At 43.3% G+C, this 23,154-nt stretch overlaps 1 protein-coding gene across 9 annotated transcripts in view; it reads left to right on the top strand.

Moving 5' to 3' along the window:
- The first annotated feature begins 504 nt into the window (after window positions 1–504).
- EPHA5 (EPH receptor A5) overlaps window positions 505–23,154 on the top strand; it is a 193,214-nt gene continuing 170,564 nt past the window's right edge. For 3 of the 9 annotated variants that reach the window (XM_036382384.2, XM_036382382.2, XM_036382383.1), the window contains exons 1-2: window positions 505–761; window positions 15,524–15,588. In XM_036382384.2, the coding sequence (XP_036238277.1) occupies window positions 632–761; window positions 15,524–15,588 (195 nt within the window). In that variant the 5' untranslated portion in view covers window positions 505–631. The remainder of the gene's footprint in view (window positions 762–15,523; window positions 15,589–23,154) is intronic. The other 6 variants (XM_036382380.2, XM_036382376.2, XM_036382378.1 and 3 more) reach the window with 2 other exon arrangements.

The raw sequence follows: 23,154 nt of genomic DNA, 5'->3' as shown, positions 1-23,154 counted from the left end.
CTGTGATTCTCTAAAACTAGCTGTGCTGGATTCAGGGCTGTGCTCTGGTGGTGGCTTGGGGTAAAATACACCTGAAACTCATCTTTCTGTCGGCTCCATTACGGAGTTTGTGGCATTTTTGCTTACCTGGCCAGGGGTTAGCCTTCCTCTCAGGCTTGCCACCCTTGTGAGATCGCGGCTTTCCCGGCTCTGAGCTCCGTGTGTAGGTTTTGGCACCGTAACCCGTGACTGCTGCGGGGAGCTCTGGTGTTCCCCGTCCCCCCGAGCGGGCTCGAGGGGCGCCTGGCAGGGACAGCGCTGCCGCCGCTCCCTCGCACGGGCATCCCGGGCGGCCAGAGCGGACACTGGCGGCGCGGTACCCGCTGCTCCCCGGCTCCGGGAGGCTCGGGGGGCGCCGTCCCCCGCACACGGCGGCGGCGGCAGCGGGTCCGCCCCGTCGGGGGCGTCTCCGCGGCGGCGCGGGGCCACCTCCCCATCCCCGCCCCCTGCCTCCCCAGTCGCGGCGGCGGCTGGACGGGAGCGGAGGGAGCGAGTGCATCCGCGCTGCCAGCCCGCCCCGTCCCGTCCTGAGCCGGCCCGAGCGGGCAGCGCTGGGGGGGAGCCGCCGCCCCATGCGCTGAGCGGCGGCGGGATGGGGCCGCGGGGCACCGGCGGCTGGGCCGGCCGCGCCGGGGCGCCGGCTCCCGCTCGGACGTGCCTCCTGCCGCTGCTGCTGCTGTGCGCCGCGCTCCGGAGCCTGCGGGCCAGCCCCGGCAGCGAGGGTGAGCTGACACGGGGCGGCCGGGCCGTCGGGGCAGCGCCCACCCGGGAGGGCGGCCGCCCGGCGGTGCGCGGCTTCAGACTCGGCGGATTCAATTTTGGGACATTCTGGGGAAAGTGGAGATGGGCTGTGCCCGCGGGGATGCGGACGGCACCGCCGGTGGGGCAGGGGGCTCCCGGCGGGCAGGCTGGCACGGGTGGGTGTGCACAGATGCCTGGGCACGGGCAGCGGGTGTTGCCCTTGTGCGGGGATGGATGGATGTGTGCGGGCGGGTGCGCACGGCGGTGCCTGCTCGCGGTGTGCCCCGGCAGTCGCGCAGGTGCATCGGAGCGGGGTGCCGGGCTGGCACCGGGGAGTTCGCACGGGGCAGGGGAGGCTCCCGATGCGGAGCCCTGCAAGCGCCGGCCGCAGTGCGCTTACTTCGTGGCTTAAAATACACGTATAAAAAGGAGATGAAGCCGTGGCGGTGTGTAACCCGCAGCGGAGCGCGGCCGCTGGGGACAGATTTTTTTATGCCTTTGATCTTTGTGAGGCCAATGGCCAAAAACGCGTCCAGGCTTCTTGTCTAGCAGGATGCTTCCAGTCTTTGAAATTGACTGGGATTATTTTCTCCGTGCGTGGTGTGGGCACTGCATGGGGCTTTCTTATATTTTTGGATCCGCGGGCAGGCTGTAATGTGAAAGCAATGGGTGGAGAAGTTCAGCATCTGCAGGGGATGCCAGCGGCTCGAAGCCGGCTGGCGTCGTGATGCACCGTAATTATTTGTGAAACTCCTTTAGAAGGAGGAGGAGGTATGCAGGGGTTTGTAAAGGAAAACCGTACCAGAATTTCAAAGATGTGGCCTGAGGTAACCAGCTAGCTGTAATTTATTTTTGAGAGCGAGAATAATGTGAATTGCAGTTTTCTTTTAAAAAAGAAAAAAAGTGCAGAGGAAGGGAGAGATACTGTTCCTCTGTGTACAAAGATATCTAATATTCAGGAAGTGCATTGGTTTGGGAGATGATTGAAATGGTTTGGCTTTGCTTTGGTTAGATAACAGTGGGCCCAATCCTTCTGCCCCCATGCAATTTCAGATTATTTCACCCATGGGAGCAATGCTGTTGAGATGGCATGGCTGATTGAGAAGGGCTTTCCCTGTTACTCACCTTCGTTTTAGGAAGCATGCTGTCCTGTGTGAGCCCGTCTGCCATGATACCGTGCTGAGAGACCAACAGATGCTCCGAGCCCCGTCTCAGTCATCCCTGCCAGTTCTCGGAAAAGCTGGATATTGCTGACTGAGTCAACGGGACCGTTTGCCGAGCACAGAGGTGCCTCTGCGTGAACAGGCAGCTGCAGAATAGGACTTTTACACGATAGGAAACTACTGGAAAGGATTAATGAAGCTGCCTGGCAAATGGCTTTAGTAGCATCTTCACAGGGAGGTTGCGAGGGAATATTACAGTAATGACGAGCAGTGCGAGCGCTTGCTTCACGGTGTCTCTGCTGCTACTTTTCTCACTGCTGCTCTCTAATTTCCATCTCCTCAGTAAATGCAAAGCTAAAAAGCTGCTGCTAGGAGGGGTCTGACTGTGGACCTGAACTTTTTTTCAGTAAGCGCTGTCCTTCGCTGCGAGGAGATTTATTTGTAAACAAGCATTATTTGACAAGTGCTTCTTGCAGCGTGCCTCCTTTGCCAATTGCTAGGGAGCAGCTCCGTGCCTGGGAATGGCTCACCCTGCAGTACCTGGAGCCCAGTGCGTGAGCAGCCTCGGGCAGTGGAGCCCTCCTGTGCCAGCTGACACTTGTCGCCAGTTTGGGTTTGAACTTGGCTGCTTCTGGGCTCTGGTGAGAGAGCTTCTCCCCTGGGGTTGGTTCTTCGGCTGGCTCAGAACTTTACCTTTGCTGAGATGGAGGTAGCCATCTTAGACCAGTGAATAATGTTTACAAAAGTTGGTGGTATTGGGTTTTCAGGGTTTATTTTTGATTTAGTATCACTCATCCTGCTCAGCGTGGGTAAACAGCTAGCCAATAACCTGTGCTGTGTAGGCATGGAGCACATCAGTAGTTGCATAGATGATGACAAATTATCAGGATAATTTTTTTCTTTACCCCTGCATTGTGTTTTTTGTTTCTCTAAATCATTGTAACCCACAATGACTTCGTGGAATAAAATACATGCAGTTAACAATTCACACTATGTGATGCTCTATTTTACCCTCTAGTGGAGGGAAGTTAGGGGAAAATGCTTTAAAAAAATCTAAGTTATGATTCAGAGGGGAGAAAAAAGTAAATTCATTGTTTTAGTTCCTTATCATGGAAGTAGCTTTTTCCATGCGTTTCAGAATCTCCTGTCATTTTTATGGAGAAGTAGTGAGTGCCCAACCTCTATCACAAATCTAGTCACTTTCATTGATATATCCAAAAATGGATTGAAGGATATAATTGGGAAAAATGAATTAATTTTTCTCCAGCCTTTCCTGTAATAGCAAAATAAAACAGATTTTTGTTTTAATCACCTTTCCTCAGTTTATATGTTAAAAGCAAAACATGTAGTGAAAGAAGAAGACTCAATTCTATTTCATGCATTTTCAAGTGTTGTTTAGCCATTACTTTTAACTCTTTAGCAGAGCTCATTGTTAAAACTAGACACTTGCTTTTTGCTTTGAGTAATGTTTAAAATTCAGAAATTAGTCCTGATGAAAATATTCCAGGGAGTACTCTGAAAGCATTGTGCAATTTTGTGAAGTGCTGGTATTCCAGAAGTGCATGGTTGCTGTAAAATGCACTCCCTGTGATCATAGGGTCCGAGAGGCAGCCCTGCAGTATGCCACTGGGCTTCCTACACTGCCTTTGGTTTAAAAATGCATGTGTTTTAAATCTTTCTGTTGTAAGTACTAGGGTTTGGGAAGTGGCTTGTATAAATTATTTATGTGGAACACAATGAATGACTGATTTGGTTGAAGACTCCCCCCCTTCACCCTAAACTATATGATTTGTTACACATCGCCCATGGATTTGAAGAGGTTTGCAGATCACATTTGGTCGTCACTTAGATGACCTTAAAAAGTGTCATGTGGGCAAATTATTAAAATAATGGAGTGTGCTATATCTGATTGCTTGTAACAAAGTAATTCCACAAGATATTTGCATAATTGTAATTAAATAAAAAGTATATTTCATTTTTGGGCTTTTCAGCAGAAGTGCTGATGAGGCAGTGCTTAACAATGAAGTGTACTGTTAAGCAAATCAAAAGAAATGCAGTTTGCAAGCATAACATTGACTTAAATAGACAGAGGTGAAAAAGGCAAAATGGATCTTTGGAGTCTGTTGTATTTGTTTTAAGACTAGAAGGATATTATTATTTTTTATGAACTCCTGCTTTTTCTCCTTTCCCTCTTAATTGTTTCAGGGCTTTTTGAAGCTTGCTTTATCCCAAGTATCATTTGTTATTTGAATGAATGAATAAATGAGTACAATTAAAGGGGTGGGTCTGGTGCTGGCAAAAATAAAGGAAGGTTGTAATTTGCAAATTATTCGTGCCAGAGCCTGAAATGAGCCTACCTGTTCTCAGTGTGTTGATTTGTGTGTGTGTGTGTTGTCTCATAGTGGTATATAATTTCTGTGTCATAGCACACAGATAAATGCATATTTAGCTATAACATTACAATGTTTATCTTTAATTAGTGAATTAAGTCTTTTTCAGGAGGTTTTTTTTTTTTGTGTAGTAAAAGCAGGTGGGAAAATAGTCTTAATTTTCATATCAATGTATATAAATTAGTCTAATGCTTCAGATGAAAATACACACTATGAGAATGTTCTGCTTATTAGGTTGTACTGCTTGGCTTAGTATGTAGTGCATTCACAAACTATAGCATTTTGTGTAATTCTGTAGGTGTTGAGTGCTGCTGGCATGCATTTGCCTTGTGTATGCAGAGCAGGTAAGTCTGGACACAGTTCAGTGTGCTCACAGTGCCTTAAGGAGGCTGTAAGGAGTTACCAGTTCTGTATTTGGTGTATTGCAATGGTTCCCTGTGTGCTTGCCATGAGAGCAGAGCATAGCCTCAGTGCCATGTGTTTATTTTACTCACTGGAGTAGTCCCATTAACTTTTAAATTTACTGCAGTGGAATTACTGGTATGAGGAAGGACAGCTCATGTCTAATGGTCTTTTTGGGATCTGTCTGATGTGTGATTTATGGCTTTTCAAGGGGTTTAGAATGACTCAGTCATGGCTTTAAAATGGAACTACTATCCTTTTGACAGTAAAACAACATTTGAAACTCAGCACTTTTAAGTATATGACTAAAAGCATTGCTGCCTAATGACACGTTTTAAACATGGAAATAAACAATGGCAAAGATTGACTCCAAGATAGTGCCTGTTTCCTTCAAAGCTCATCTTAAAAATTGTGATAAATAGTAGAAAACAGTCAAACTGTCTCAAACAGTAATTGACTGCTTATAATGTGGTAAATTTTGATACTATAATTTGATGTATAAAGCAGCTATTTGCACATCAATATACAGAGGGGTTAATTCCATGGAAGGAAGGGAATTTATTTGGCTTGTGTGACAGATTCTTCCCCCTTCACTGTTAACTCTCCCACCATTGCCTCACTTTTTAGCTCCAGTATACACGCCAGTTCCATGTCTGCTGCTCTCTTTCTGCTGAATAAGAAAACAAAATCTTGCCCACGGTGAAATGTTTATTTTTTACACTAAAAATTACCAAGCTTTTTGCAGCAGGCTTGAGGGAGGCACAGGTGGTGAGGTAAGAGCAGGATTTCATAAAATCTGGCAGAAGTTGTAAAGGTGGGACAGCTTTTGACATGGTGTCCTGTGCTCTATTCTTGCTGGTTTTATGCTTTATTGTTCCAAGGATTTCCATGCTGCTTCTGCAAGAATCCCGGTGTCCAGCATGTGCTGAGAAAGTTCAGAGCCCTTAACCTGGGAAAGTCCAGCTGAATTAGCTCAGCTTAGTGATGGTGTTGGACCCTGTTGGCTTTAGGGTCTAGACCCCCCCAGTCTTTCTGACTTGGAGCTGCATTTCTAGAGGTCCATTCCTGTAAGTGTGAAAGTGTGCATATACTCGAGTGGAGATGAGCTTTAAACATTGCTCAGGGATGTCATGGAAATTAAGCCTTGCCCCAAAATAAGAAGAAAACAAACTCTTTTTGCAATTTAAAAAAAATATTCTCACTTCCTCTTCAGGAATAAATTGAAGTCTGTATATGGAATAAGGGCAAAATGAGAGAAACCCCAAACACACACAGATTGGTCACTTTGTAGAAGCACTGAATTTCTTAGTTAAGTGCTTGCTTTTATGGAGGAAAAAGTACTCACTCAGCTCTTCAGTAGGTACTCAACCTATTACTGTCCATTAAAAAGGTTTAAAAAAGAATGTTGTTCTTCTAGTAAAACATGTAAAGGCAGAATTGAAATCTGTCACAAATGCACCTTTCTGAGTAACCATAAGTGCTGCTGAGAGATGAGGCCTCATTTCAACCCGAATGGACTTGAGCTGGGTCTTTTTCTTTACTCAAGAATGGTGCAGAAATACTGTGTTAATTATTGCATTGGAACAAAATTTTTAACTTTCTCTTCACTAAATTGGTTTTCTTTGATCTCTGCTAGAAAAACTGATCTGTATTTAAAAAGCTTGTAGAGAATTCTCTTTTTCCTCTGAAAATATATTTTATTCTTAAGGTGTGCCTGTTTTTTGGCACAGGCAGAATGGAGAGCTGGATTGTCCTTTGTTGTGCCTGTCCCTCACTCTGCTCTGTGACGAACTGGACATTGAGGTGACAGGTGAAAGCATTTCCTGCCCCAGCTGCTTTCACAGCCAGCTGTATTGGCAAACCTGAGCACTGGCCTTCAGTAGCTTAAGCTCTCTCTAGGGATTTGTTACCCTTTGAGTTGTCTCTTTGACCTATTATATCTCTTCCAGTCTCAGTTTTGGTATTTGCTATCTCTTTGGTCAGTGCATTATCTGAACCTCTCCGAAGGTTTCATGCACTTATCCTCTTGGAGGTGGAAAGCAATTATCCCTGTCTCCTGCAAGGAAGCTGCTCCAGAGCAGGCAATCAGGAGGAGATGCAAGCACTGTGATCCATGGCACCTGGCTGCTGCTGGGTGTGGTAGGTGATGGGTGGGTGGCTGTTTGCAGAGATGCAGAGCTTATTGCCTGCTGTGGACAAGGGTGCTGGGAGCTGCAGGCTGCCCTGGGCTGTGTGTATGAGCACAGCTTTCCTGCTTCTGCCTTGCAGAGAGGGCTGAAGATGCTTTGGGCCAGAATAATTGCCATGGGAACATTTCAGTGGGTGCTGTTTCACCAGGAGTGGTGTTGGTGGTAAAACACGCTCCTTTTCTCTCCCTCTTGCCTGGCATTTGAGAGGTGCAGCAGGTGTGCTAGGAGCACTCTGACCAAGGTGCTCTGGTGACCACTGGCTGGAAGCATGAGTGATGCCTCCTGGAGAAGGTGATGCTATGACAACAGGTCTGGGAATTCCCCTGTGAGGTGATCTGGCATCCCTGAGGAGGAAGGGGATTCCTGCTTCTTGTCTTCCCACTGGCAAACTCCTGAGAATCTGTTCAGCAAACTGTGCCTTGAACAGGAAACTGTGCATGAACAGCAAACAGTACCCTCAGAGGCTGAGAGCTCCTCAGTGTAGGTGGCTGTGTAGCAGGTGTTGAACCTGTAGGAGAGAGGATAGAACCCTGGGCTTGCAGCCTTTCATGTCATTTTGGTGCAGGGGGCAGTATTGAAGTGTTTTGCCAAGGTGTTAACTACTGGGTTCTCTAACTTGGATCACTTCATGTTAGAAAGAGATCAGAACCAGTCTGAACTTAGTAATTCCCAGAGGGAATAGAGGAACACCTGAGAGAAAATCAATTATTCATCATCAGTAATGAGCATTTCTTGATGCTTCTGAGTGGACTTTTATCACTTTTTAAACTGTTTGTCCCAAAACAGTGAAACTACTTGGGGAAATTATCTACATACCTGCTTTTTTAAGATAATTTCTAAAAATAACCCAGTCATTTTGGCTTATCCATCCTTGCTTTACTAATACTCAAAAGCAAATTCTTACTAAAATGTGTTGACAATGTGCTGTTCCCACTAGCTACCTCCACCCTCTTCCCTCCACAGAAATAGAAGGGATAAACTGTCAACCCCCCTGCAAAGCCAGTAGATCATTTTAAACATTTTTTTCCTCCCAAATGCTTGCTAAGCATTATGTCAGTTCCTCTTATTTTCTACTTGAATGAATTCAGTGGCAGCAGAGTAGTCATTATTTTTAACAGGAAGGCTTTATTGATGGTGGACAGTGGGATCTTGCAAGTCCACTAGTGCTGAAAGCTGACAGCCTTGCCAGGCCTGGATATACCTGTGCCAAATTTCTTCAGTTTAGATATATGCATAACAGAAATTGATCTCAATGTCTTTTAGGACACCTTTTAGGAACAGAGACCACAGAAGACTGTATTGCTTTTAGTTGTTAATTTGGGAAGAAGGTGAGATTTCATCTCAGCCCTGCTAGCGGTGTTTTGATTGCACTGAGAAGGTGTTGGGGTGCTAACATTCAGCTTGACTCTGTGTGTGCTTGATGAGGTGCTAGCTTTAAGCAGGGTCTTGAAGAAATTGCTTCCTTCAATGGCTGCAGATGCCTTGACAGTGGTTGGAGGCCCTGATCTGCAGGACAGCACTGGTATTTTGTTTCTCCATGCAGGCTGGTTGTCAGGTTGCAGGTGCTGGTTGCATGTTGCACTCAGTGGAAGCTTCTTTTTCTTTCTTAGTGGTAAAGTGATACTTGCCCAGATGGTTACCCAAAAAAGTGGGGCTGCAGCCAGCTTAGAAATCTGCTCTTGTGTTGGTACAGTGTTGTTTCCAGTGAATTTGTTGAGTGAGAATGGAAGTGTTTTACAGGCCTTCTTCACAGTGAATAAACCCTTTTCAGTTAAATGGTGATTTTGGTGGGAATAGGAGTGTTTACCATTAAAGAAAAGCAAAACATTCCTGAAGTTTTTAAGTTTCCAGGCACTTTGGTGTCAGGCTAATCCAACCACTTTCTTCCATTAAGTAATGTATGGTGGGAAGAACAAATGACTGCCTCTTGTTTTGACTGGAAATTTTTGTAAGGAAAAACTCTGCAGTTTTCTAATTGTTTTAGTGGGTCAGGTTATCAAAGTGAGCTTTTGGTCTCCCTCCCTGGTGCTACAGCTGGTTCTATGCACATGGGGAAAAAATGCAGCCAACCTGAAGAACTTTGTCAAAGGGCAATATCATTTCCTTGTAAACAGTGTGTTCAAGCAAATTACAGATGTAATGCAGAAATTACTGGATTAAATTCTCTAGTTGGTGTTATGATTGCAATTGTCCATCTGGCCTTAAAAATCTATGAATCTGTGATGCAGATTCATTTTGGCTCTTGCTATAAAAGGGAATCATGATAACTTGGATCAGAATGAAGCCAACATAATAAAATATAAATCTGCAGTTAATATTAGTTTGCAAGTTCATTAAGTAGTGTATACTTTCCTCCTCCAGTGGGCTATAAATAATAGGTTCTGCTACAGCTTGTACTCTGACGTAGCTTGTTTCCACTGATGGAAGTATTTCAGAGGCTCTTGCTTCTGTGTGTTTTGCCCCTACTCAATGTAGCTCATTAATTCAAGGCATCTACTCCCTGATGACCTTGATTTCTTTCAAGAGATACATTTTTTCATTTGTTTTTGCTTTCATGAGTTATTTTTGACTTTCACTTCTTGGACTACCTTGGATATATACTTTTTAGAGAAACACTTGGCACAACAGGGAAAACTGTTGGACAATGAATGAACTGCAGCAATGAGCTGCAATAAAATCAGTGAAGATTTATGAAGCAGGAAAACTTTGCCCCATTATGATGATGATGGAAGATTCCTCTGCTGTCTATGTGTCTTGTTAGTGCTGTGACCCCTGGAAGTACTGGGGGAAGGATGGGGGTGTACACATTGTAAGGGGAAACGAGCTCTGTTAATGATGATGTTGGCAGCTGTGCCCCCTCCTTTGGGTGGAGGGGAGTAAAGGCATGAAGCTTGGTGGAGAGTCTGTGATGCTATTCTTCTGATGACCTGAGATGAAGTCTCAGGTCAGATGAAGACCTCAGAAGAGGTCTCCTGAGACCTTCTGATGAAGTGCAAAGTGCTGCTGTCAGATCTTGTCCTGCACCTTGACCCCCATCCAGCAGAAGGTTTCACCTTGTGCTTAATTGTCAGTGAGTGTTCCTGTGAGAGGTTTCTTTAAATGTAGTTGTTCCCACGAGCTGTGAGTGTTGTGTCAGAGCTGGGGCTGCCTTGACCACCCACAGAAAGGTTGGAGGTCCATTGTGTCCTGCAGTGTGTGTGCAAAGGGGGCCAGGAGCCTGGAGGAGGATGTAGGAGCATGACCTTCTTTCACAACGAACTTCAGCTTCAGGCTACCAAAAATAACATTTACATTCCTGTTCAATTTGTAACAATTTTATTAAAGAAAGTTTTCCTTCAGTTGTTAAAAACAAAACATTTTCATTTAAGTGTTAACTTTTATTTAGGTTTAGTGTTAGTTGTTTAGAAATGTGCTACTTTAGAACTCATGTGATGTCTTGAAATATCTGTGCAGGCTTTCAGGAAGGTTTCTTTACTTCTGTTTGTTTTGTGATGGAAGGTGGTTTTTTAGGGTCAAAGTGGATTTTCTTTCCCTCCTGTTTTAGGTATATTTCAGTGAGATAAAAAAATATATTCTTATGGCTTTACATACGGCTTTATCATGATATAAATTCCATCAGCTTTTGCTATCCCGACCATTTTGCCTATTCTAGAGCTCTTAGTTAGGGTATACTTTGGTAGAGGATGCCTTGTGGTAAACCTTGGCTTGCAAATGGTGCTACTGAAGAGCAGCATTATTCTAGTGTATGATTTGTTGGAAATTAGCTCAAAGACCATGGCAACTCTGAAGAGTTCAGTTTTTGTATGTCTACAGAGACTTTGCCCCAGTGTAAGCAGTGAAGGACTTCCTAGAAGATCTTTAGATAATAAAATGGCAGGAGGATGTGTAGCTGGTAGGATCAGAAATACTGCATGTTCTAGACTGTTGGTGGGACATTTTTGTTTTTTAGCTTGGGGTTTTTTTTCCCGCTTGAAATTGGAGTGAAGGAAAAAAAACCCCAACACTCCAGATGATCCTGCTTCAGCCCAGAGCCAGAGGAACCATCTCATTTTAGTGGTGTGATCAAAACAATCCATGAATTGGTGGCTCCTACTTCAAGCATTGTTCCATCATTTTAAGCCTGTCCTGCTTTCTCCTGGACAAGCTACTGCTGCCACATGTTTTAGGTGGCTGTGCCAGGTGGGGAGCTCTGCTGTGCTGGGGAGAGTTGGTTTAGGGCAGTGTTGAATTTCATGTGCTTCCTCCCAGCCACGGTCCCTGTGTAGCCATGGTTAAGCTGCTCAATGCCAGTTGTATGACCATGACAAGGACATTTGAGTAAAAAGCTATATCCAGGCTTCCTGACAGATTCCCAAGTGAAAAACCACTATTAATTCACCAGCTAGAGTTCAGGGCAAAGGTTTAGATCACGTCTGTTTTTACTCTAACTTGATTGCTCACCTGTAGTAACCAGCCTGTCAGAGGACAAGAGTGTATGCAAACTCCCCAGGCTATTATTCTGTATTAAAAAAAAAAAGAAGCTGTGGTATGACTTTAGACTTAATCATCATTTATCCTACCCTGAAGGCATGGAAGTTAATGATGATATAGATCTGTGTGGTTTTGTGTTCCCCTTGACTGAGCATTAGAAATAATTAGGGCTTGTGGGATGGATACACTGATGGTGGAGATGAGCAAAAAATATATATTATCTTCCAAGTTTGCTGGCAAAGATACAGGTGCTAAGTGTGTGCTTATGGGGTCTGAGGTTTCTTGCTTTTTTGTTGAGGTAAAGCTAGCTGGTGCTGATAGAAAGGAAGTAGGGATAAAGGACTTCTGTTATTTTGGAGCCTTTTAAGGTTATGGGGCCAGTCAGAATTGCTAGTAATTTCTGAAGAGATTTTTTTTTTTCAGCGTGGTTAGCTCTGCAGTATCCCAAGGGCTCCTGAGTACAGCTCTGGGTTATGCTCATGGAGTAGGCAGTGCTGGGGTAAGTCCAGGAGTCACCCAGGAGCTGGCACTGGACCTTTTGAAGTGTGCAAGCCTTGCACACATAGCTGGTGGTGCTCCTGGATTATCTCCTTTGGTGTCCTGAGTCTTTGGATTACTTAGTTACTAAACACAGCCAAATACATTCTGACAGTCATCACAGGTTGAATAGGGAGAAATGCTTCTGTTCCTGTTTTCCTCTGTTCCAGGTGTCTTTTTTACCTGCTGTTTGCTCACTGATTTTTTTCCCCCAGCCTGGCCAAGTAGCATTATTTTTGATAAAAATAATTTCAGCAAAAATAATGTTCTGCCAGGCTGGAAGGTGGTGGGAAGAGAGGTGGTGCTGAGCCTGTCTGGGCTCGTGCAGTGGGACCAGCATGTGCTCCAGTGACCTCTGGGCAGTGCAGGACAGGAAGGCTGCCTGAGAAAGCATCCCCAAAGTGTGCCCCCACTGCCATGGGGAGCTCCTGCACCTGGGCTGTTGGAGGAAACACCCCTCCCTTGGAGTGGGGGATGCTGGGGCCCTGTTTTGAGGCTGCACTGGGGTGGGGTAGTGACCTGCAAATGGTGCAAGTGAAGGACAGACAGACATACTGGAAGTGACTGGGGAGGGTGCTGATGGGGAACATGCAGACACCTTGTATCTCAACAGAGCAAGGGATAATTTGTGTTTATAACCTAGAATTTTGGGGCTTCTCAAAGCAAAACATCTCTGTCCTTGGAGGTGGTTTAGGTTACTGGCTAAATGAATTCATCAGAGCAGATGGATGCAGCGCAGTGGTTCAGATGCTGCAGTGTGGAAGCTGCCCTGAGCAGGGTAGGTGATAGCTGCTCATGGGGCATTCAGTGCCTGCTGTGCCTTACAGCCCCTCAGAGCCTTTCTGAGCTGTGCTGGGAGCCCCTCTGGTCTCCACAGCAGCCCAGAGCCACGGACAGCTTCAAGTCACTTGTCACTTTTGCCTTCTTGGCACATGAGTTTTGAGTTACTGCATGGTGCCTGTCAAAAGGTGTATTCCATCCTATTTACTTATGCAGAATTCAAGAGGATACAAGAGGAATTGAGTCTTTTCTAGCTGGGGATTTGGTATTCATCTCTGCTAGCTGACTCACTAGTCAGAAAATTCCCACTGACTTGACTTAGAGTTGAATGGGCTGTATTATTTTTTCATATGCAGAAAATTATTTTGAATTGGAAGTTAATAACAGCAATTTAAAAATTGTCATTGATAGAAAGATAATACAATATTTAGTTGTATCATGTTCTTTTTATGATCTGATGTTCGAATAAAGCACTTTTTCTGGTTTTTCCTTAATTAGCATGTCATGAAGAAGCTTGTGACATCAAACACAGCATCTAATTACATTCATTAGTAGCATCTCCAGGACAACTTTTAATTAAGTTGAACAATGTAGATCAATACTTGTTTTGCATCCATTGCAACTTAACGACAGGAATATACTGTTCTGCACAGCTTAATTACAGTGATTGTAATAGAAGGAATTTGAGTAAACCTGCCATTTTAGCAACTTCATTGCTGTCTCTTGCTTTTTAAAATAGTATATAGTTATAACATGGGATGTGTTGTTTATGTGTCTTATTTTGAAGAATATTTTGGGGTCATTCTTTTTATCCCAAGAAAATAGAGTGTAGCTCAAGAGCACTTGGATGGCAGTGCTTGGCTTCAGCTGAAGCAGGAGAAATTAATTACCATTTTACCTGGAGACTTCACAAGGGGAAAGGCTGGGCATAACTGGGTGGCATATCTGGTGGTAGGTGATAGCAGTAGCTTTATTTTGCACAGACTCTGGGGTGGAAAGCCACCTGATTGTATGTTTACTTACTGTGAATACAGTCCAGTGTAGTCTCTGAGTATTGCTTCCACCACATGTCCTGTAGTTTGGTAGCACTGACAGCTTCCAACTGTTTCTGCTTTTGGCAGGAAAAAGCAATCCAGAAATGAAAACCCTGAGCCACCAAATGTGTTTTTTACTCAACATAGCAAAAATATACTTGACTAGGCAGAACATGTATGCCTTGTGGTAGTGTCCTGCATTAATACTTGCATGCATTGTGAAAATATCTGGATAGACAAATCACTTTTAAGATAAGTGTTTGCCCAATCTGAGAACTCTGTGTTGTATTTTTTGTGTTTTGGCCTGATTTTGTGTACAAGGGACTTGTACACAAGTCAGCCTTCAGTGCAGTACAATGATAAAGACCAAATTGATTTAGAGAACTTTGGTTTTTTTCCAAACGAAATCAGTTGCTTAGCCTTCCTTTGGTTTTAAATATTTCTTAATATTTTAAAGGAGCAAGCTTTGCAGTATAGTACTTCTGGATTTTCTTACTGTGCCTCCATAAATGGTGTAACCCTGAGGGTTAGTTATGATACATGCCTTCTTCAAATTTGTGCTTACAACTTGTTTGTTTTTTTCTCTGTAGCAATCTTTAAGTACTTACATCATTGCAATTCTAAAGAAAAGAACACAAAACCTCAGCACCCATTTCAAGCTTGTTCTTGGTCTAGATAATCACGTGCTAGATAGTCCTGAAAGTCCAATTACCAAAACTTCCAGTGAGATTTTTAAAGAGCACGCAGGGTGGAGGTCAGGAATTGAAGACCCAGGGAAGTCACTTCCTTTTCAGGAAGAACATGAGGACAAAAAGTGAGGTCTTATGCAAACAAATATACTGAGAGAAGTGAGTCTTGTAATCTGATGAAGTATGCTATTAAGGTAGACAAAAGTTGCTCCTAAATTGAGATTTTGGATGACAATTGACGATTCAATCTTCTGCCTAGGAGATTTAGAGCCCTGGGTGCAGGAGGTGAAAGCTCAGCACCAGAAGCTGCCACTGTTTTTCTTAGCTGGGTTAGGTTTGTGTGGATTTAGTCACTTCTCACTTTTTACCCAATATTTCAGGTAATAAGAGAGGAAAAAAATGTTACAAACTTGGCAATAGGTTTTTTTTTGCTCTTTAATGTAAATTGTTGGTTGCTTGTGTGACTTAAAGTTGTTCATGAATTTTTGTGTGTAGAAGACAAAAGATCCCTTGCAAAGCTTATAATGAAGATGTCAAAGACTTGGAGGAAAAGGTGGAAGAGGAAGAAAATTATAGATTGCTGATGAAATTAATACTTGCACATATAATACTTAAAAAATTCCTGTTTCACTTTTGTCCTAAGGGCCTGATTATGCCAAAAAATACATACCACCTTAGAAGAAATGTGTGCATAAACTTTTAAAGATGTTTGTGAGTGTATATTTTTACCTATATACTGTATGTCTGACATATACATGTAAACACACAGTGTACATGAGGTACTTATTCCCCTGGCAGGTCAAGGTCCTAAGAATGTGCAGGATCCGGATTTTGTAGAAGTTCAGTGCATTTGCAACTTGGTTTATGTGGCAGATCTCAAAGGAATAAGCTAATGGATAGAGAGAATTGTTTTCATTGTATGACCTCATTGTTAGAGGAGTTATTGCATTGTTATTTTGCTTTACAGAAATTCAGCTTCCCTGGTTAATTATAAACTATCTGTTTACCAGAGCCATCCATACCTTGAAATATCTGCTGAAGTTTGTAATCCATCTGTGTTCTTTAACAGTTTTTTTCTTTTATTTTCAGTGAATTTACTGGACTCACGTACAGTAATGGGGGACCTAGGATGGATAGCCTACCCAAAAAATGGGGTAAGTCTCTGCTGTTGTTTGCTTTCTCTCTCCCATATTATACTAATCGTTTCCATTCAGAAAGTAGACTACTGGGTTTAAAAACTCTCTAGAGTGATTTGTCGGCAATGGAGGGAAAAAATAAATAAAACAACAAGCTGTGACTGAAGAAATGGAGCTGTATGGCTAGGGAATTGATTTATTTATGTAGCAGAGCCAGCCACAAGTATTAAAAAAATAATCATGAGTCAGCCTTCTCACTCTTCCCCCCTCACCAAGAAAATCCATGAGGTTATTTAAATTTCCCTTCAATTATAAATTCTTGGGTTTTTTCTTGAGTCTTTGCGGTAAATGTGGAAAACAATTTTTTGGCAGTTAGCTTCTGAAGAGCAAGATCTGGAAGATCATTGTTAGCTTTAAATGAACAAGGCTGTTCACAAATACATCTCAGATTCATGGTAAAGTTCTGGGACTGGATAACACTGAAACAGGAGCTGAGTTCTAAGCACCTTGAAGAGCCTCTGTCCCTTACCTATATTAAGAGCTGTTCAGCCTCAAGAGGAGACAACTGAAACAACAATGTCTGTGAGTGAAGGGAGGCTGCCAAGAGGATGGAGCCAGGCTCCACTCAGTGGTGCCAAGCAATAGAACAAGAGGCAAAGGGCAGAAGCTAATACACAGGAAGCTTCACCTGAACATGAGGAAGAACTTGGTTATTGTGTGGGTCATCATGGGTTATTGTGTGGGTAACAGGTTGCCCAGAGAGGTTTTGGAGTCTCCCTCACTGAAGATACTCAAGAACTCTCTGAACACAATCCTGTGCCAAGTGCTCTGGGGTGGCTCTGCTTGAGTAGTGAGGAGGGACCAGATGACCCACTGTGGTCCTTTCCAATCTGACCCATTCTTGTGATTCTGCATCTGAAAGAGCCTGGCCTCCTATTTTATACTTGAAGTAAATGGTGGAGTTTAGATGCATTAATACCCTCCAGTGTATCTGCTTGACCTGACTGCATCACACGAGCACTCTTGGCTGTGATTTTTGGTCTTTGATTTGGGGCATCTGCAATGCTGTACTGTGACAGAGATTTAGTGCAGTCTTGAAAGGTTGATTTCTGCACCATGCTGGGTTTTCCTGTCAGTTCCTGAAATGCCATGAGCACTGTGTGAGGTGAGAAAGCATCCTAAGTTAGAAATGCTTCATGACTGAGCCCTCCAACAGAGCGAGTCTCAGGAATGTGTTATTCCAGAGTTTTAGTCACCAGATGAAACAGACTGCATAATTGTCTTGGACTCCAGTTGGATTGTTATATAGATGGTGTTTATATAAAATTCAGCCAACCTTGAAAAAAAATATATATTAGACAGTAAATTAAAGTTTGGCTTTCCATATATTCTGTGTGGATGAAAGGTTGTGGAAATGGCAGCCTCACTTGGACAAGCTGCATGTTTACAGGCACTGGTTACAGCAGGGATGTGAAAGCTACACAGGGATCTGAATTTATTTTCAATTCATTCCAAGATCTAATCCTGTTAGGGTTAGTCTGTAACCTTTTTTTTTTTAATCTATTGATTTAAAGCTGCGAATAAAACTTACTTGACTTGCTTGTGTGGCCATCAGAATGACCAGTGCCAGATATGCTGGCAGAGCAATATTTTGGTGCCATGATGTGCCATAAGGATCCCAATATCCCATCCCTTCTTAAAGGATGGTTTTATTTGTTTTTTGAACATCATCTGGTATTTTTCCTGTGGTATAAGCCCAATTCTGGTATATCCCAATGCCCCTAAAAGAATATCTGTAGAAAAACAGGGCTGAGAAGTTCAGAATGCTTCTGAGTCTGTATGTGTAGATGAGTAAATCAAAAGCTAACTATCCTATACATAACCCACAACTGTATCTTTTCATTATTTAGGGAAACCTTTCTATATTTACAAGCTCAGTTTCCAAAGAGCACATCAAAGTACACTCAGGAATGCCAAATTAAAGGTTACTGACTCAATAGGGAGATTTTTTTTTTACATTAATTAACTTCTGCTTTGTGTTTAAAAGTGAATTAGGCAGTTGGTTTTCAAATTTCCAAAAATCTCATCTTAATCTTCTTTGTTTTCATGGGACATTATAAAAATCCAGGAGGTTAGTCCAACTGTCTTTCTTTTTTCGTCTAATATATTTGCAGTATTTTATGAGCACTAAAAAAGGTCTTTCCAGAGTTACTTCTCTAATTGCTATATCTGCTCTGCAATCAGCTACACTGCAGTTACACAATCTTTGCTTAATTTTTTTACAGTATCTACCAAATGTAAGTATTTAAAGTCACTCTTTCTTCAGGATTTGAATTTGGAAAAGGAAGGAGCTTTAACTGTCATCTGATATAGGCATTCTTGTGTGTTTTGGGGCATTCTCATACAAATTTGTTATCTCAGGATGTTCTCCTAGGGAAATTTTTCAAGGTCCCTGTATCTGTCTGCACAGTCCCCCCTGAAGGAAAGGAGCAAGAATGTCAGGATGTGTCACACTTTGCTGTGCCAGAGTGTGTAGATACAAACCACATTCTGAAGTAAGCTTCTCGATGCATGGTGTTTCACTATTGCTGTGGACAACATACTGTGGAGTACAGTCACTATTCAACAGTGGTGCAGTTCCAGCTGAAGATACATTGGTTCTCTTCCAGTGTTGCTGCTTCTCCACTTGATTTTTATTATAATCTTAACAGAACTTAAATACTTTTCTTAGAACTATAAGTGCTAGAAGTAGGAGACTGTAGCGGGGCACAGTTGCTGTTAAAGAAAGCAAGTGTTTAGTCTTTGGCATTGTATGGGAGTGCTTGGGAGAAATTATCTTTATACCACAAAGGCTCAAGCTGGTAGGTTTTGAAAACAGATTTCCACATGTAAAACAAACAAACAAAATCCCACAAAAAGCCCCTACTGAGACAATTGGGATAAGAGGTCCAGGCAAGCCAAATGAACTTGCTTTTGGCAGATCCTTTGTAGATATCATAGTCTAAGCTTCTATTACAGCTGTGTGCTTTGTTAATGTTTGTATATTGAATATTTAAAACATTTCATGCTCCAAAAAGATCCAGTTGCCCTTGTTTAGTCTCTTGTTCACCTCATTTTTTCTGAACACAACGGGAAAATGTGATCTAACATGGGAAATGAAAGCAGCATTGTATGGGAAGGAGGCTGACTCTCCAGCCTGGAAACAGATCAGGAATAAAAGTAGACCTGTTTTGTGCTCTCAACTCAAATGAAGAAGCACTGTAGCAGCTAAAGTCCCCACAAGATCAGACCTTGATGCACTGCTGAGCAGTGTGTGCTGGCTCACCTTGTGAGAAGTGGGTTTTATGGGAAGGGAGATGAGCACTTCAGCCAAGGCTGTCCTCTGAAGTGCTGTGTCTGGCGAGGCACTTACCTGCTACTGGTTTGGGTGGTGGCCATTATCCTTGCAGCCTGGTTGGCCTTCATATTCCCCATGCACATAGAAGGTAGGAAAAATCCCCCTTCTTCCTTCATATGGAGTACTGAGGGATGCATAGGAATGAGATGACTGAAATATGCTATGGCCAAGTTGGGCTTTGAAACAATGCCTTCTGGTGTGAAGAACCAGCTGTTGAGCAGGAGAAAGGGCTTCCTTATTTCTGCTGCTTTTCCCCAAAGGATAAGTAAATTGCAGTAGTGTGGCTTCCTGGCTGCCCTGTGTGGGTTCAGCAGCTTGCAGCAGTTGTGCAGTCAGCTCTTAAACTTGCATTTTATCTGTTAAAAGCATGAGCAGAGTTCCTGTGATGTTCTCGTGGCCATGGAGCTTAGAAAAGGGACTCTCTTCCTGACAAAAGAGCACGGTCAGCATGGAAAATACTGTTCTTTGTGTGCTCAGGTTAGGAATTGATCCTCTTATTACATGCCAAAGGGACAATTTTGATTTATTTCTGCAGCTCTTGTAAGTTTCTTTTAACTTGAAGGTGGTTATTGTAATTACTAGAGGCTATATCAGGAAAGTCTGGTCCCTCTTGTGCAGTAGGAAGCCCTCCAAGCACATGAACAAAACCAGTCAGGTTTTCTATTAAAGGCTTGTACAGCAGGTCTGCAAAGTCTTTTACCTCTGGACCGATTGCTGGGGCAGTGCTTAGGATTGCCCAAAGTGGGCACATCAGAGGTTTGTGTGTGCATTGCACGTGGCTGTGACACTGGACAGCTCTGACCTGCAGGAAGGGCCTGTGCTTCTCTGTGCTAAACATACATTTTTATCCTATGGAAGCTTGCAGTGGTCGGAACAAGAGTAAGTGCTGTGACAGAAATAGTCAGGTGAGGTCAGGCAGTGTTTGTGGGCTATATTGCATCCTCTTCCTCCCTTGACTGGGCAGGAGGCTGTGTCATGCATTTCAGCTTGCTGCAAAGCCATAGCAGGGGCTACAGAGCAAACCCATGCTGTGCAGTTTTACTTGTTCTGGCCAAGTGAAAACAAAGTTGGTGATTAAAATATATATATATTTTTTTAGCTGGTTTGATTTATTCAGCAATTATATCTGATTTTTGTTTCAGTGGCCCTTGTAGGGCTGATTTACTTGTTTGACCCTCCCTCCTTTCACTGTTACTTTAAAATTCCTTTTTTTTACAGACTAGAAGTACTATTTTTCTGTCCAAATCAGAGTGCTGCACACCTGCTTTGCTTTTGCACAAAGGGTTCTCTTCCATCTCCTCCACCTCACACTGATTTCCCTGAACTTCCTGTAGCACAGAACAGGAAAGTCTCTGTGGTCCTTGGGGTATTGCTTCTGTGCTGTGGCTCATTGCACAGCTCCATGTGATGGCTTTTTTTTTTTTCCTTATGCTCAAACTGGAAAATAAGTATGTACTGAAGAACCCGAGGAGATGTTAATTTTCTGCAGTGAATAAAGAGTTGTGAGGGAGCTAGATGATTTCTTGCACATGGACAGCAAGAAGGAAAGCAATTGCCCCTCCTTTGGGGGGGTTAGTAAGGCCAAATACTGAAAGTTGGGTAAATTGAGCTAGACTGATTCTACGAGTTGTTTCTAATTTATGTAGGATATTGGTCTTCATATTTTTTTTGCTTGGTTGGTTTGGGGTGTTGTTTTTTGGTTTGGTTTGGTTAGGTGTTTTTTTTTCGAAGCAGCATTTCTGGCTTATTTTTTTGAGGATAGGTACCCTAGGGTGCCTCTTTAAAGTTAAAATAACAGCAGTTTTAGATTACTCAGCATGATTTGGGAATAGATTCTCTTGCCCTCTGTCAATCCTAGTTCAGATAGAGATTTAACACAGGAATCTTGGATTGGAGGCAGTGCTTGCCCTCAGGGATAGAAATAAAATAAAGGGGGAGGGATGAGGGCTAGTGAAAGGAGAAGGAGGATTCTTGGCACCATTGAGCTGTGTCATGTAGTTATGATTATAATTGGCATTTTCAGGGCAGTACTTTTGGCAGCCTGTGGTTTTTTTTCCTGCAAATGCTGCTGCTCGTCTGTGACCAGCGTAGGAAAGGAATTGAGAGGGATCTGCTCTGTGCTTTAACCCCTGCCAACAGCTAAGTCCCACACAGCTGCTTGTTCCTGTCCCTCTCCCCAGTGGGATGGGGGAGACAATCAGAAGGGTAAAAGTGGGAAAAGTCATGGGCTGAGATCAAGGCAGTTTAATCAGTAAACTAAAAACCACTTGTGCAAGCAAAGCAAAGCAAGGAATTCCTTCCCCACTTCCCAAGGGCCAGCAGGTGTTCAGTCATCTCCAGGAAGCAGGCTCCATCACAAATAACTGTGACTTGGGAACTCAAATGCCAAGGATATTCACTCTGAATGTCCTTCCCTTCCTTCTTCTCCCCAGCTCTGTATGCTCCATATGGTGTGGAATATCCCTGGGGTCAGCTGGGATCAGCTGTCCCAGCCGTGTCCCCTCCTAACTCCTTGTGCACCCTCAGCCTTCTTGCTGTAGGGCGGGGCGAGAGCCACAAAAGGCCTTGACTCTGTGTAACCTCCCCAAGGAAAACATCCCTGAATTATCAATATTCTTTCCAGCACAAATCCAAAACATAGCCCACACCAGCTACCATGAAGAAAATTAACTCTATCCCAGCCAAAACCAACACGTATTCTAACATATAAGAATGCAATTTAAACGTTAGCAGGAAGCATGATGGAAGTAATACTGAGCAGCTGAAAAACTGTAAATGGCACCCTAAAAGCCTGCAATTTGGCTGCTTTGTTTATATGTACACATTTTTGTACATGCACACTTGAGTAAGAAACAATACTGCATGTCCAAGGGTTTGAAGTAAACTGTGTAATCCAAGCCCAAGCAGTAGTACCTAATGTTTTCTGTTATGTACCAAATAAAGGAATTTTACACAAACCATGTGTGGAGTGATGTTGAGCTCAAGAGTTGAAACATATGGGGTGTTTTTTCCCCACTAGGATTTATTATATATATAATTATATATATATAGCTATATATATAGTTATACATCTGTCCTCTGTGACTCTCTTTCTGGTACTTCATGTCCATGGTCATTTTTACTCATCCCATGGGGCCATGATGATGTGTCTTCTTTTGGTTGTGCTGCCTGCTTAGTGTGCCAGAGTCATGCTTGGTTGTTTTGTATAGCATAACTCAAAAAAAAGAGCTTGAGCTTTGGGTTGGGAAAGAGGTTATTTAACCAGAGGTTAATAATGCAACTGTATGAGACCCTTGTGGTATTTAACTAATCTGTGTTTTAAAGCAGAACTGACTTCATGTTTCCAACTCTGAAAGCCCCAGAGGGAGAATGAAGATGCTGGAGTTCAGTGGGAGTAGGGCACTGCCGTGAGAGGTAAATTTGGCCAGCAGACTACTGTCCAAACGGGTGGATTTCCCTGCTGAGTTGGTGATGCTCATAGAGCTGCATTTGTTTCACAAAGCTTTATTATACCAATCCAAATCTAAAGAGATCAGCTTTGCAATGGGGAATTGGATCTTGTGTGAGAAGGCGGATGGAGTTGGGTGTAGCACAGAGTCTTGGGCTGGCCCACAGCCAGAGAGGAAGGGAAAAAGCTTTCATCCAGGGTTGCAATGGGTAGGACAAGAGAAGCAGAATTTGTTTCATCTAGACTGGTTCAGGTGAGATTTGATGAAATGTGGCTTCTAATGGTTAGTCTGTGGGGCAGGTGTGGGATTTCTGTCACAGGAGGTTTCTGACAGCAGGTTGGACTCTCTCTGCTACTCTGGTCAAGCTGAGTTAATCTCTTCTGAAGGAACAAACCAGGTGGTCTGCTCTGACCTATTGCAACCCTAAGTCTGAGGCCCTTCTGTCTGAAAGTTTGTCCTGACTCTGTCTATGGTGAGATCTGTTTTTGTTTCCCTCTGAAATTTGGTGTGCCTTTTGTTTTTTTTTTTTTGGGGGGGGGGGGGGGGTGGGGATTGAGTATTGGTGGGTGCTGGGTGTTGTTGTTTTTTTGTTATTATTTGTTTGTCTTTTCTTATTTTTTTAATCTTGGCCTGACTAAAATCAGGTTACTGCTACTCATCCATCAACCTGCATTTAAGATCCACTCTTGATACCTGCAACATATTAGCTGGAGTATGTATCTGCTTTTAAAGATACTC

Source organism: Molothrus ater, chromosome 4, assembly GCF_012460135.2.
Source record: "Molothrus ater isolate BHLD 08-10-18 breed brown headed cowbird chromosome 4, BPBGC_Mater_1.1, whole genome shotgun sequence".
NCBI lineage: Eukaryota > Metazoa > Chordata > Aves > Passeriformes > Icteridae > Molothrus > Molothrus ater.
Note: the sequence above shows the minus strand (reverse complement) of the source record. Positions and strands in the feature narration are given on the sequence as shown.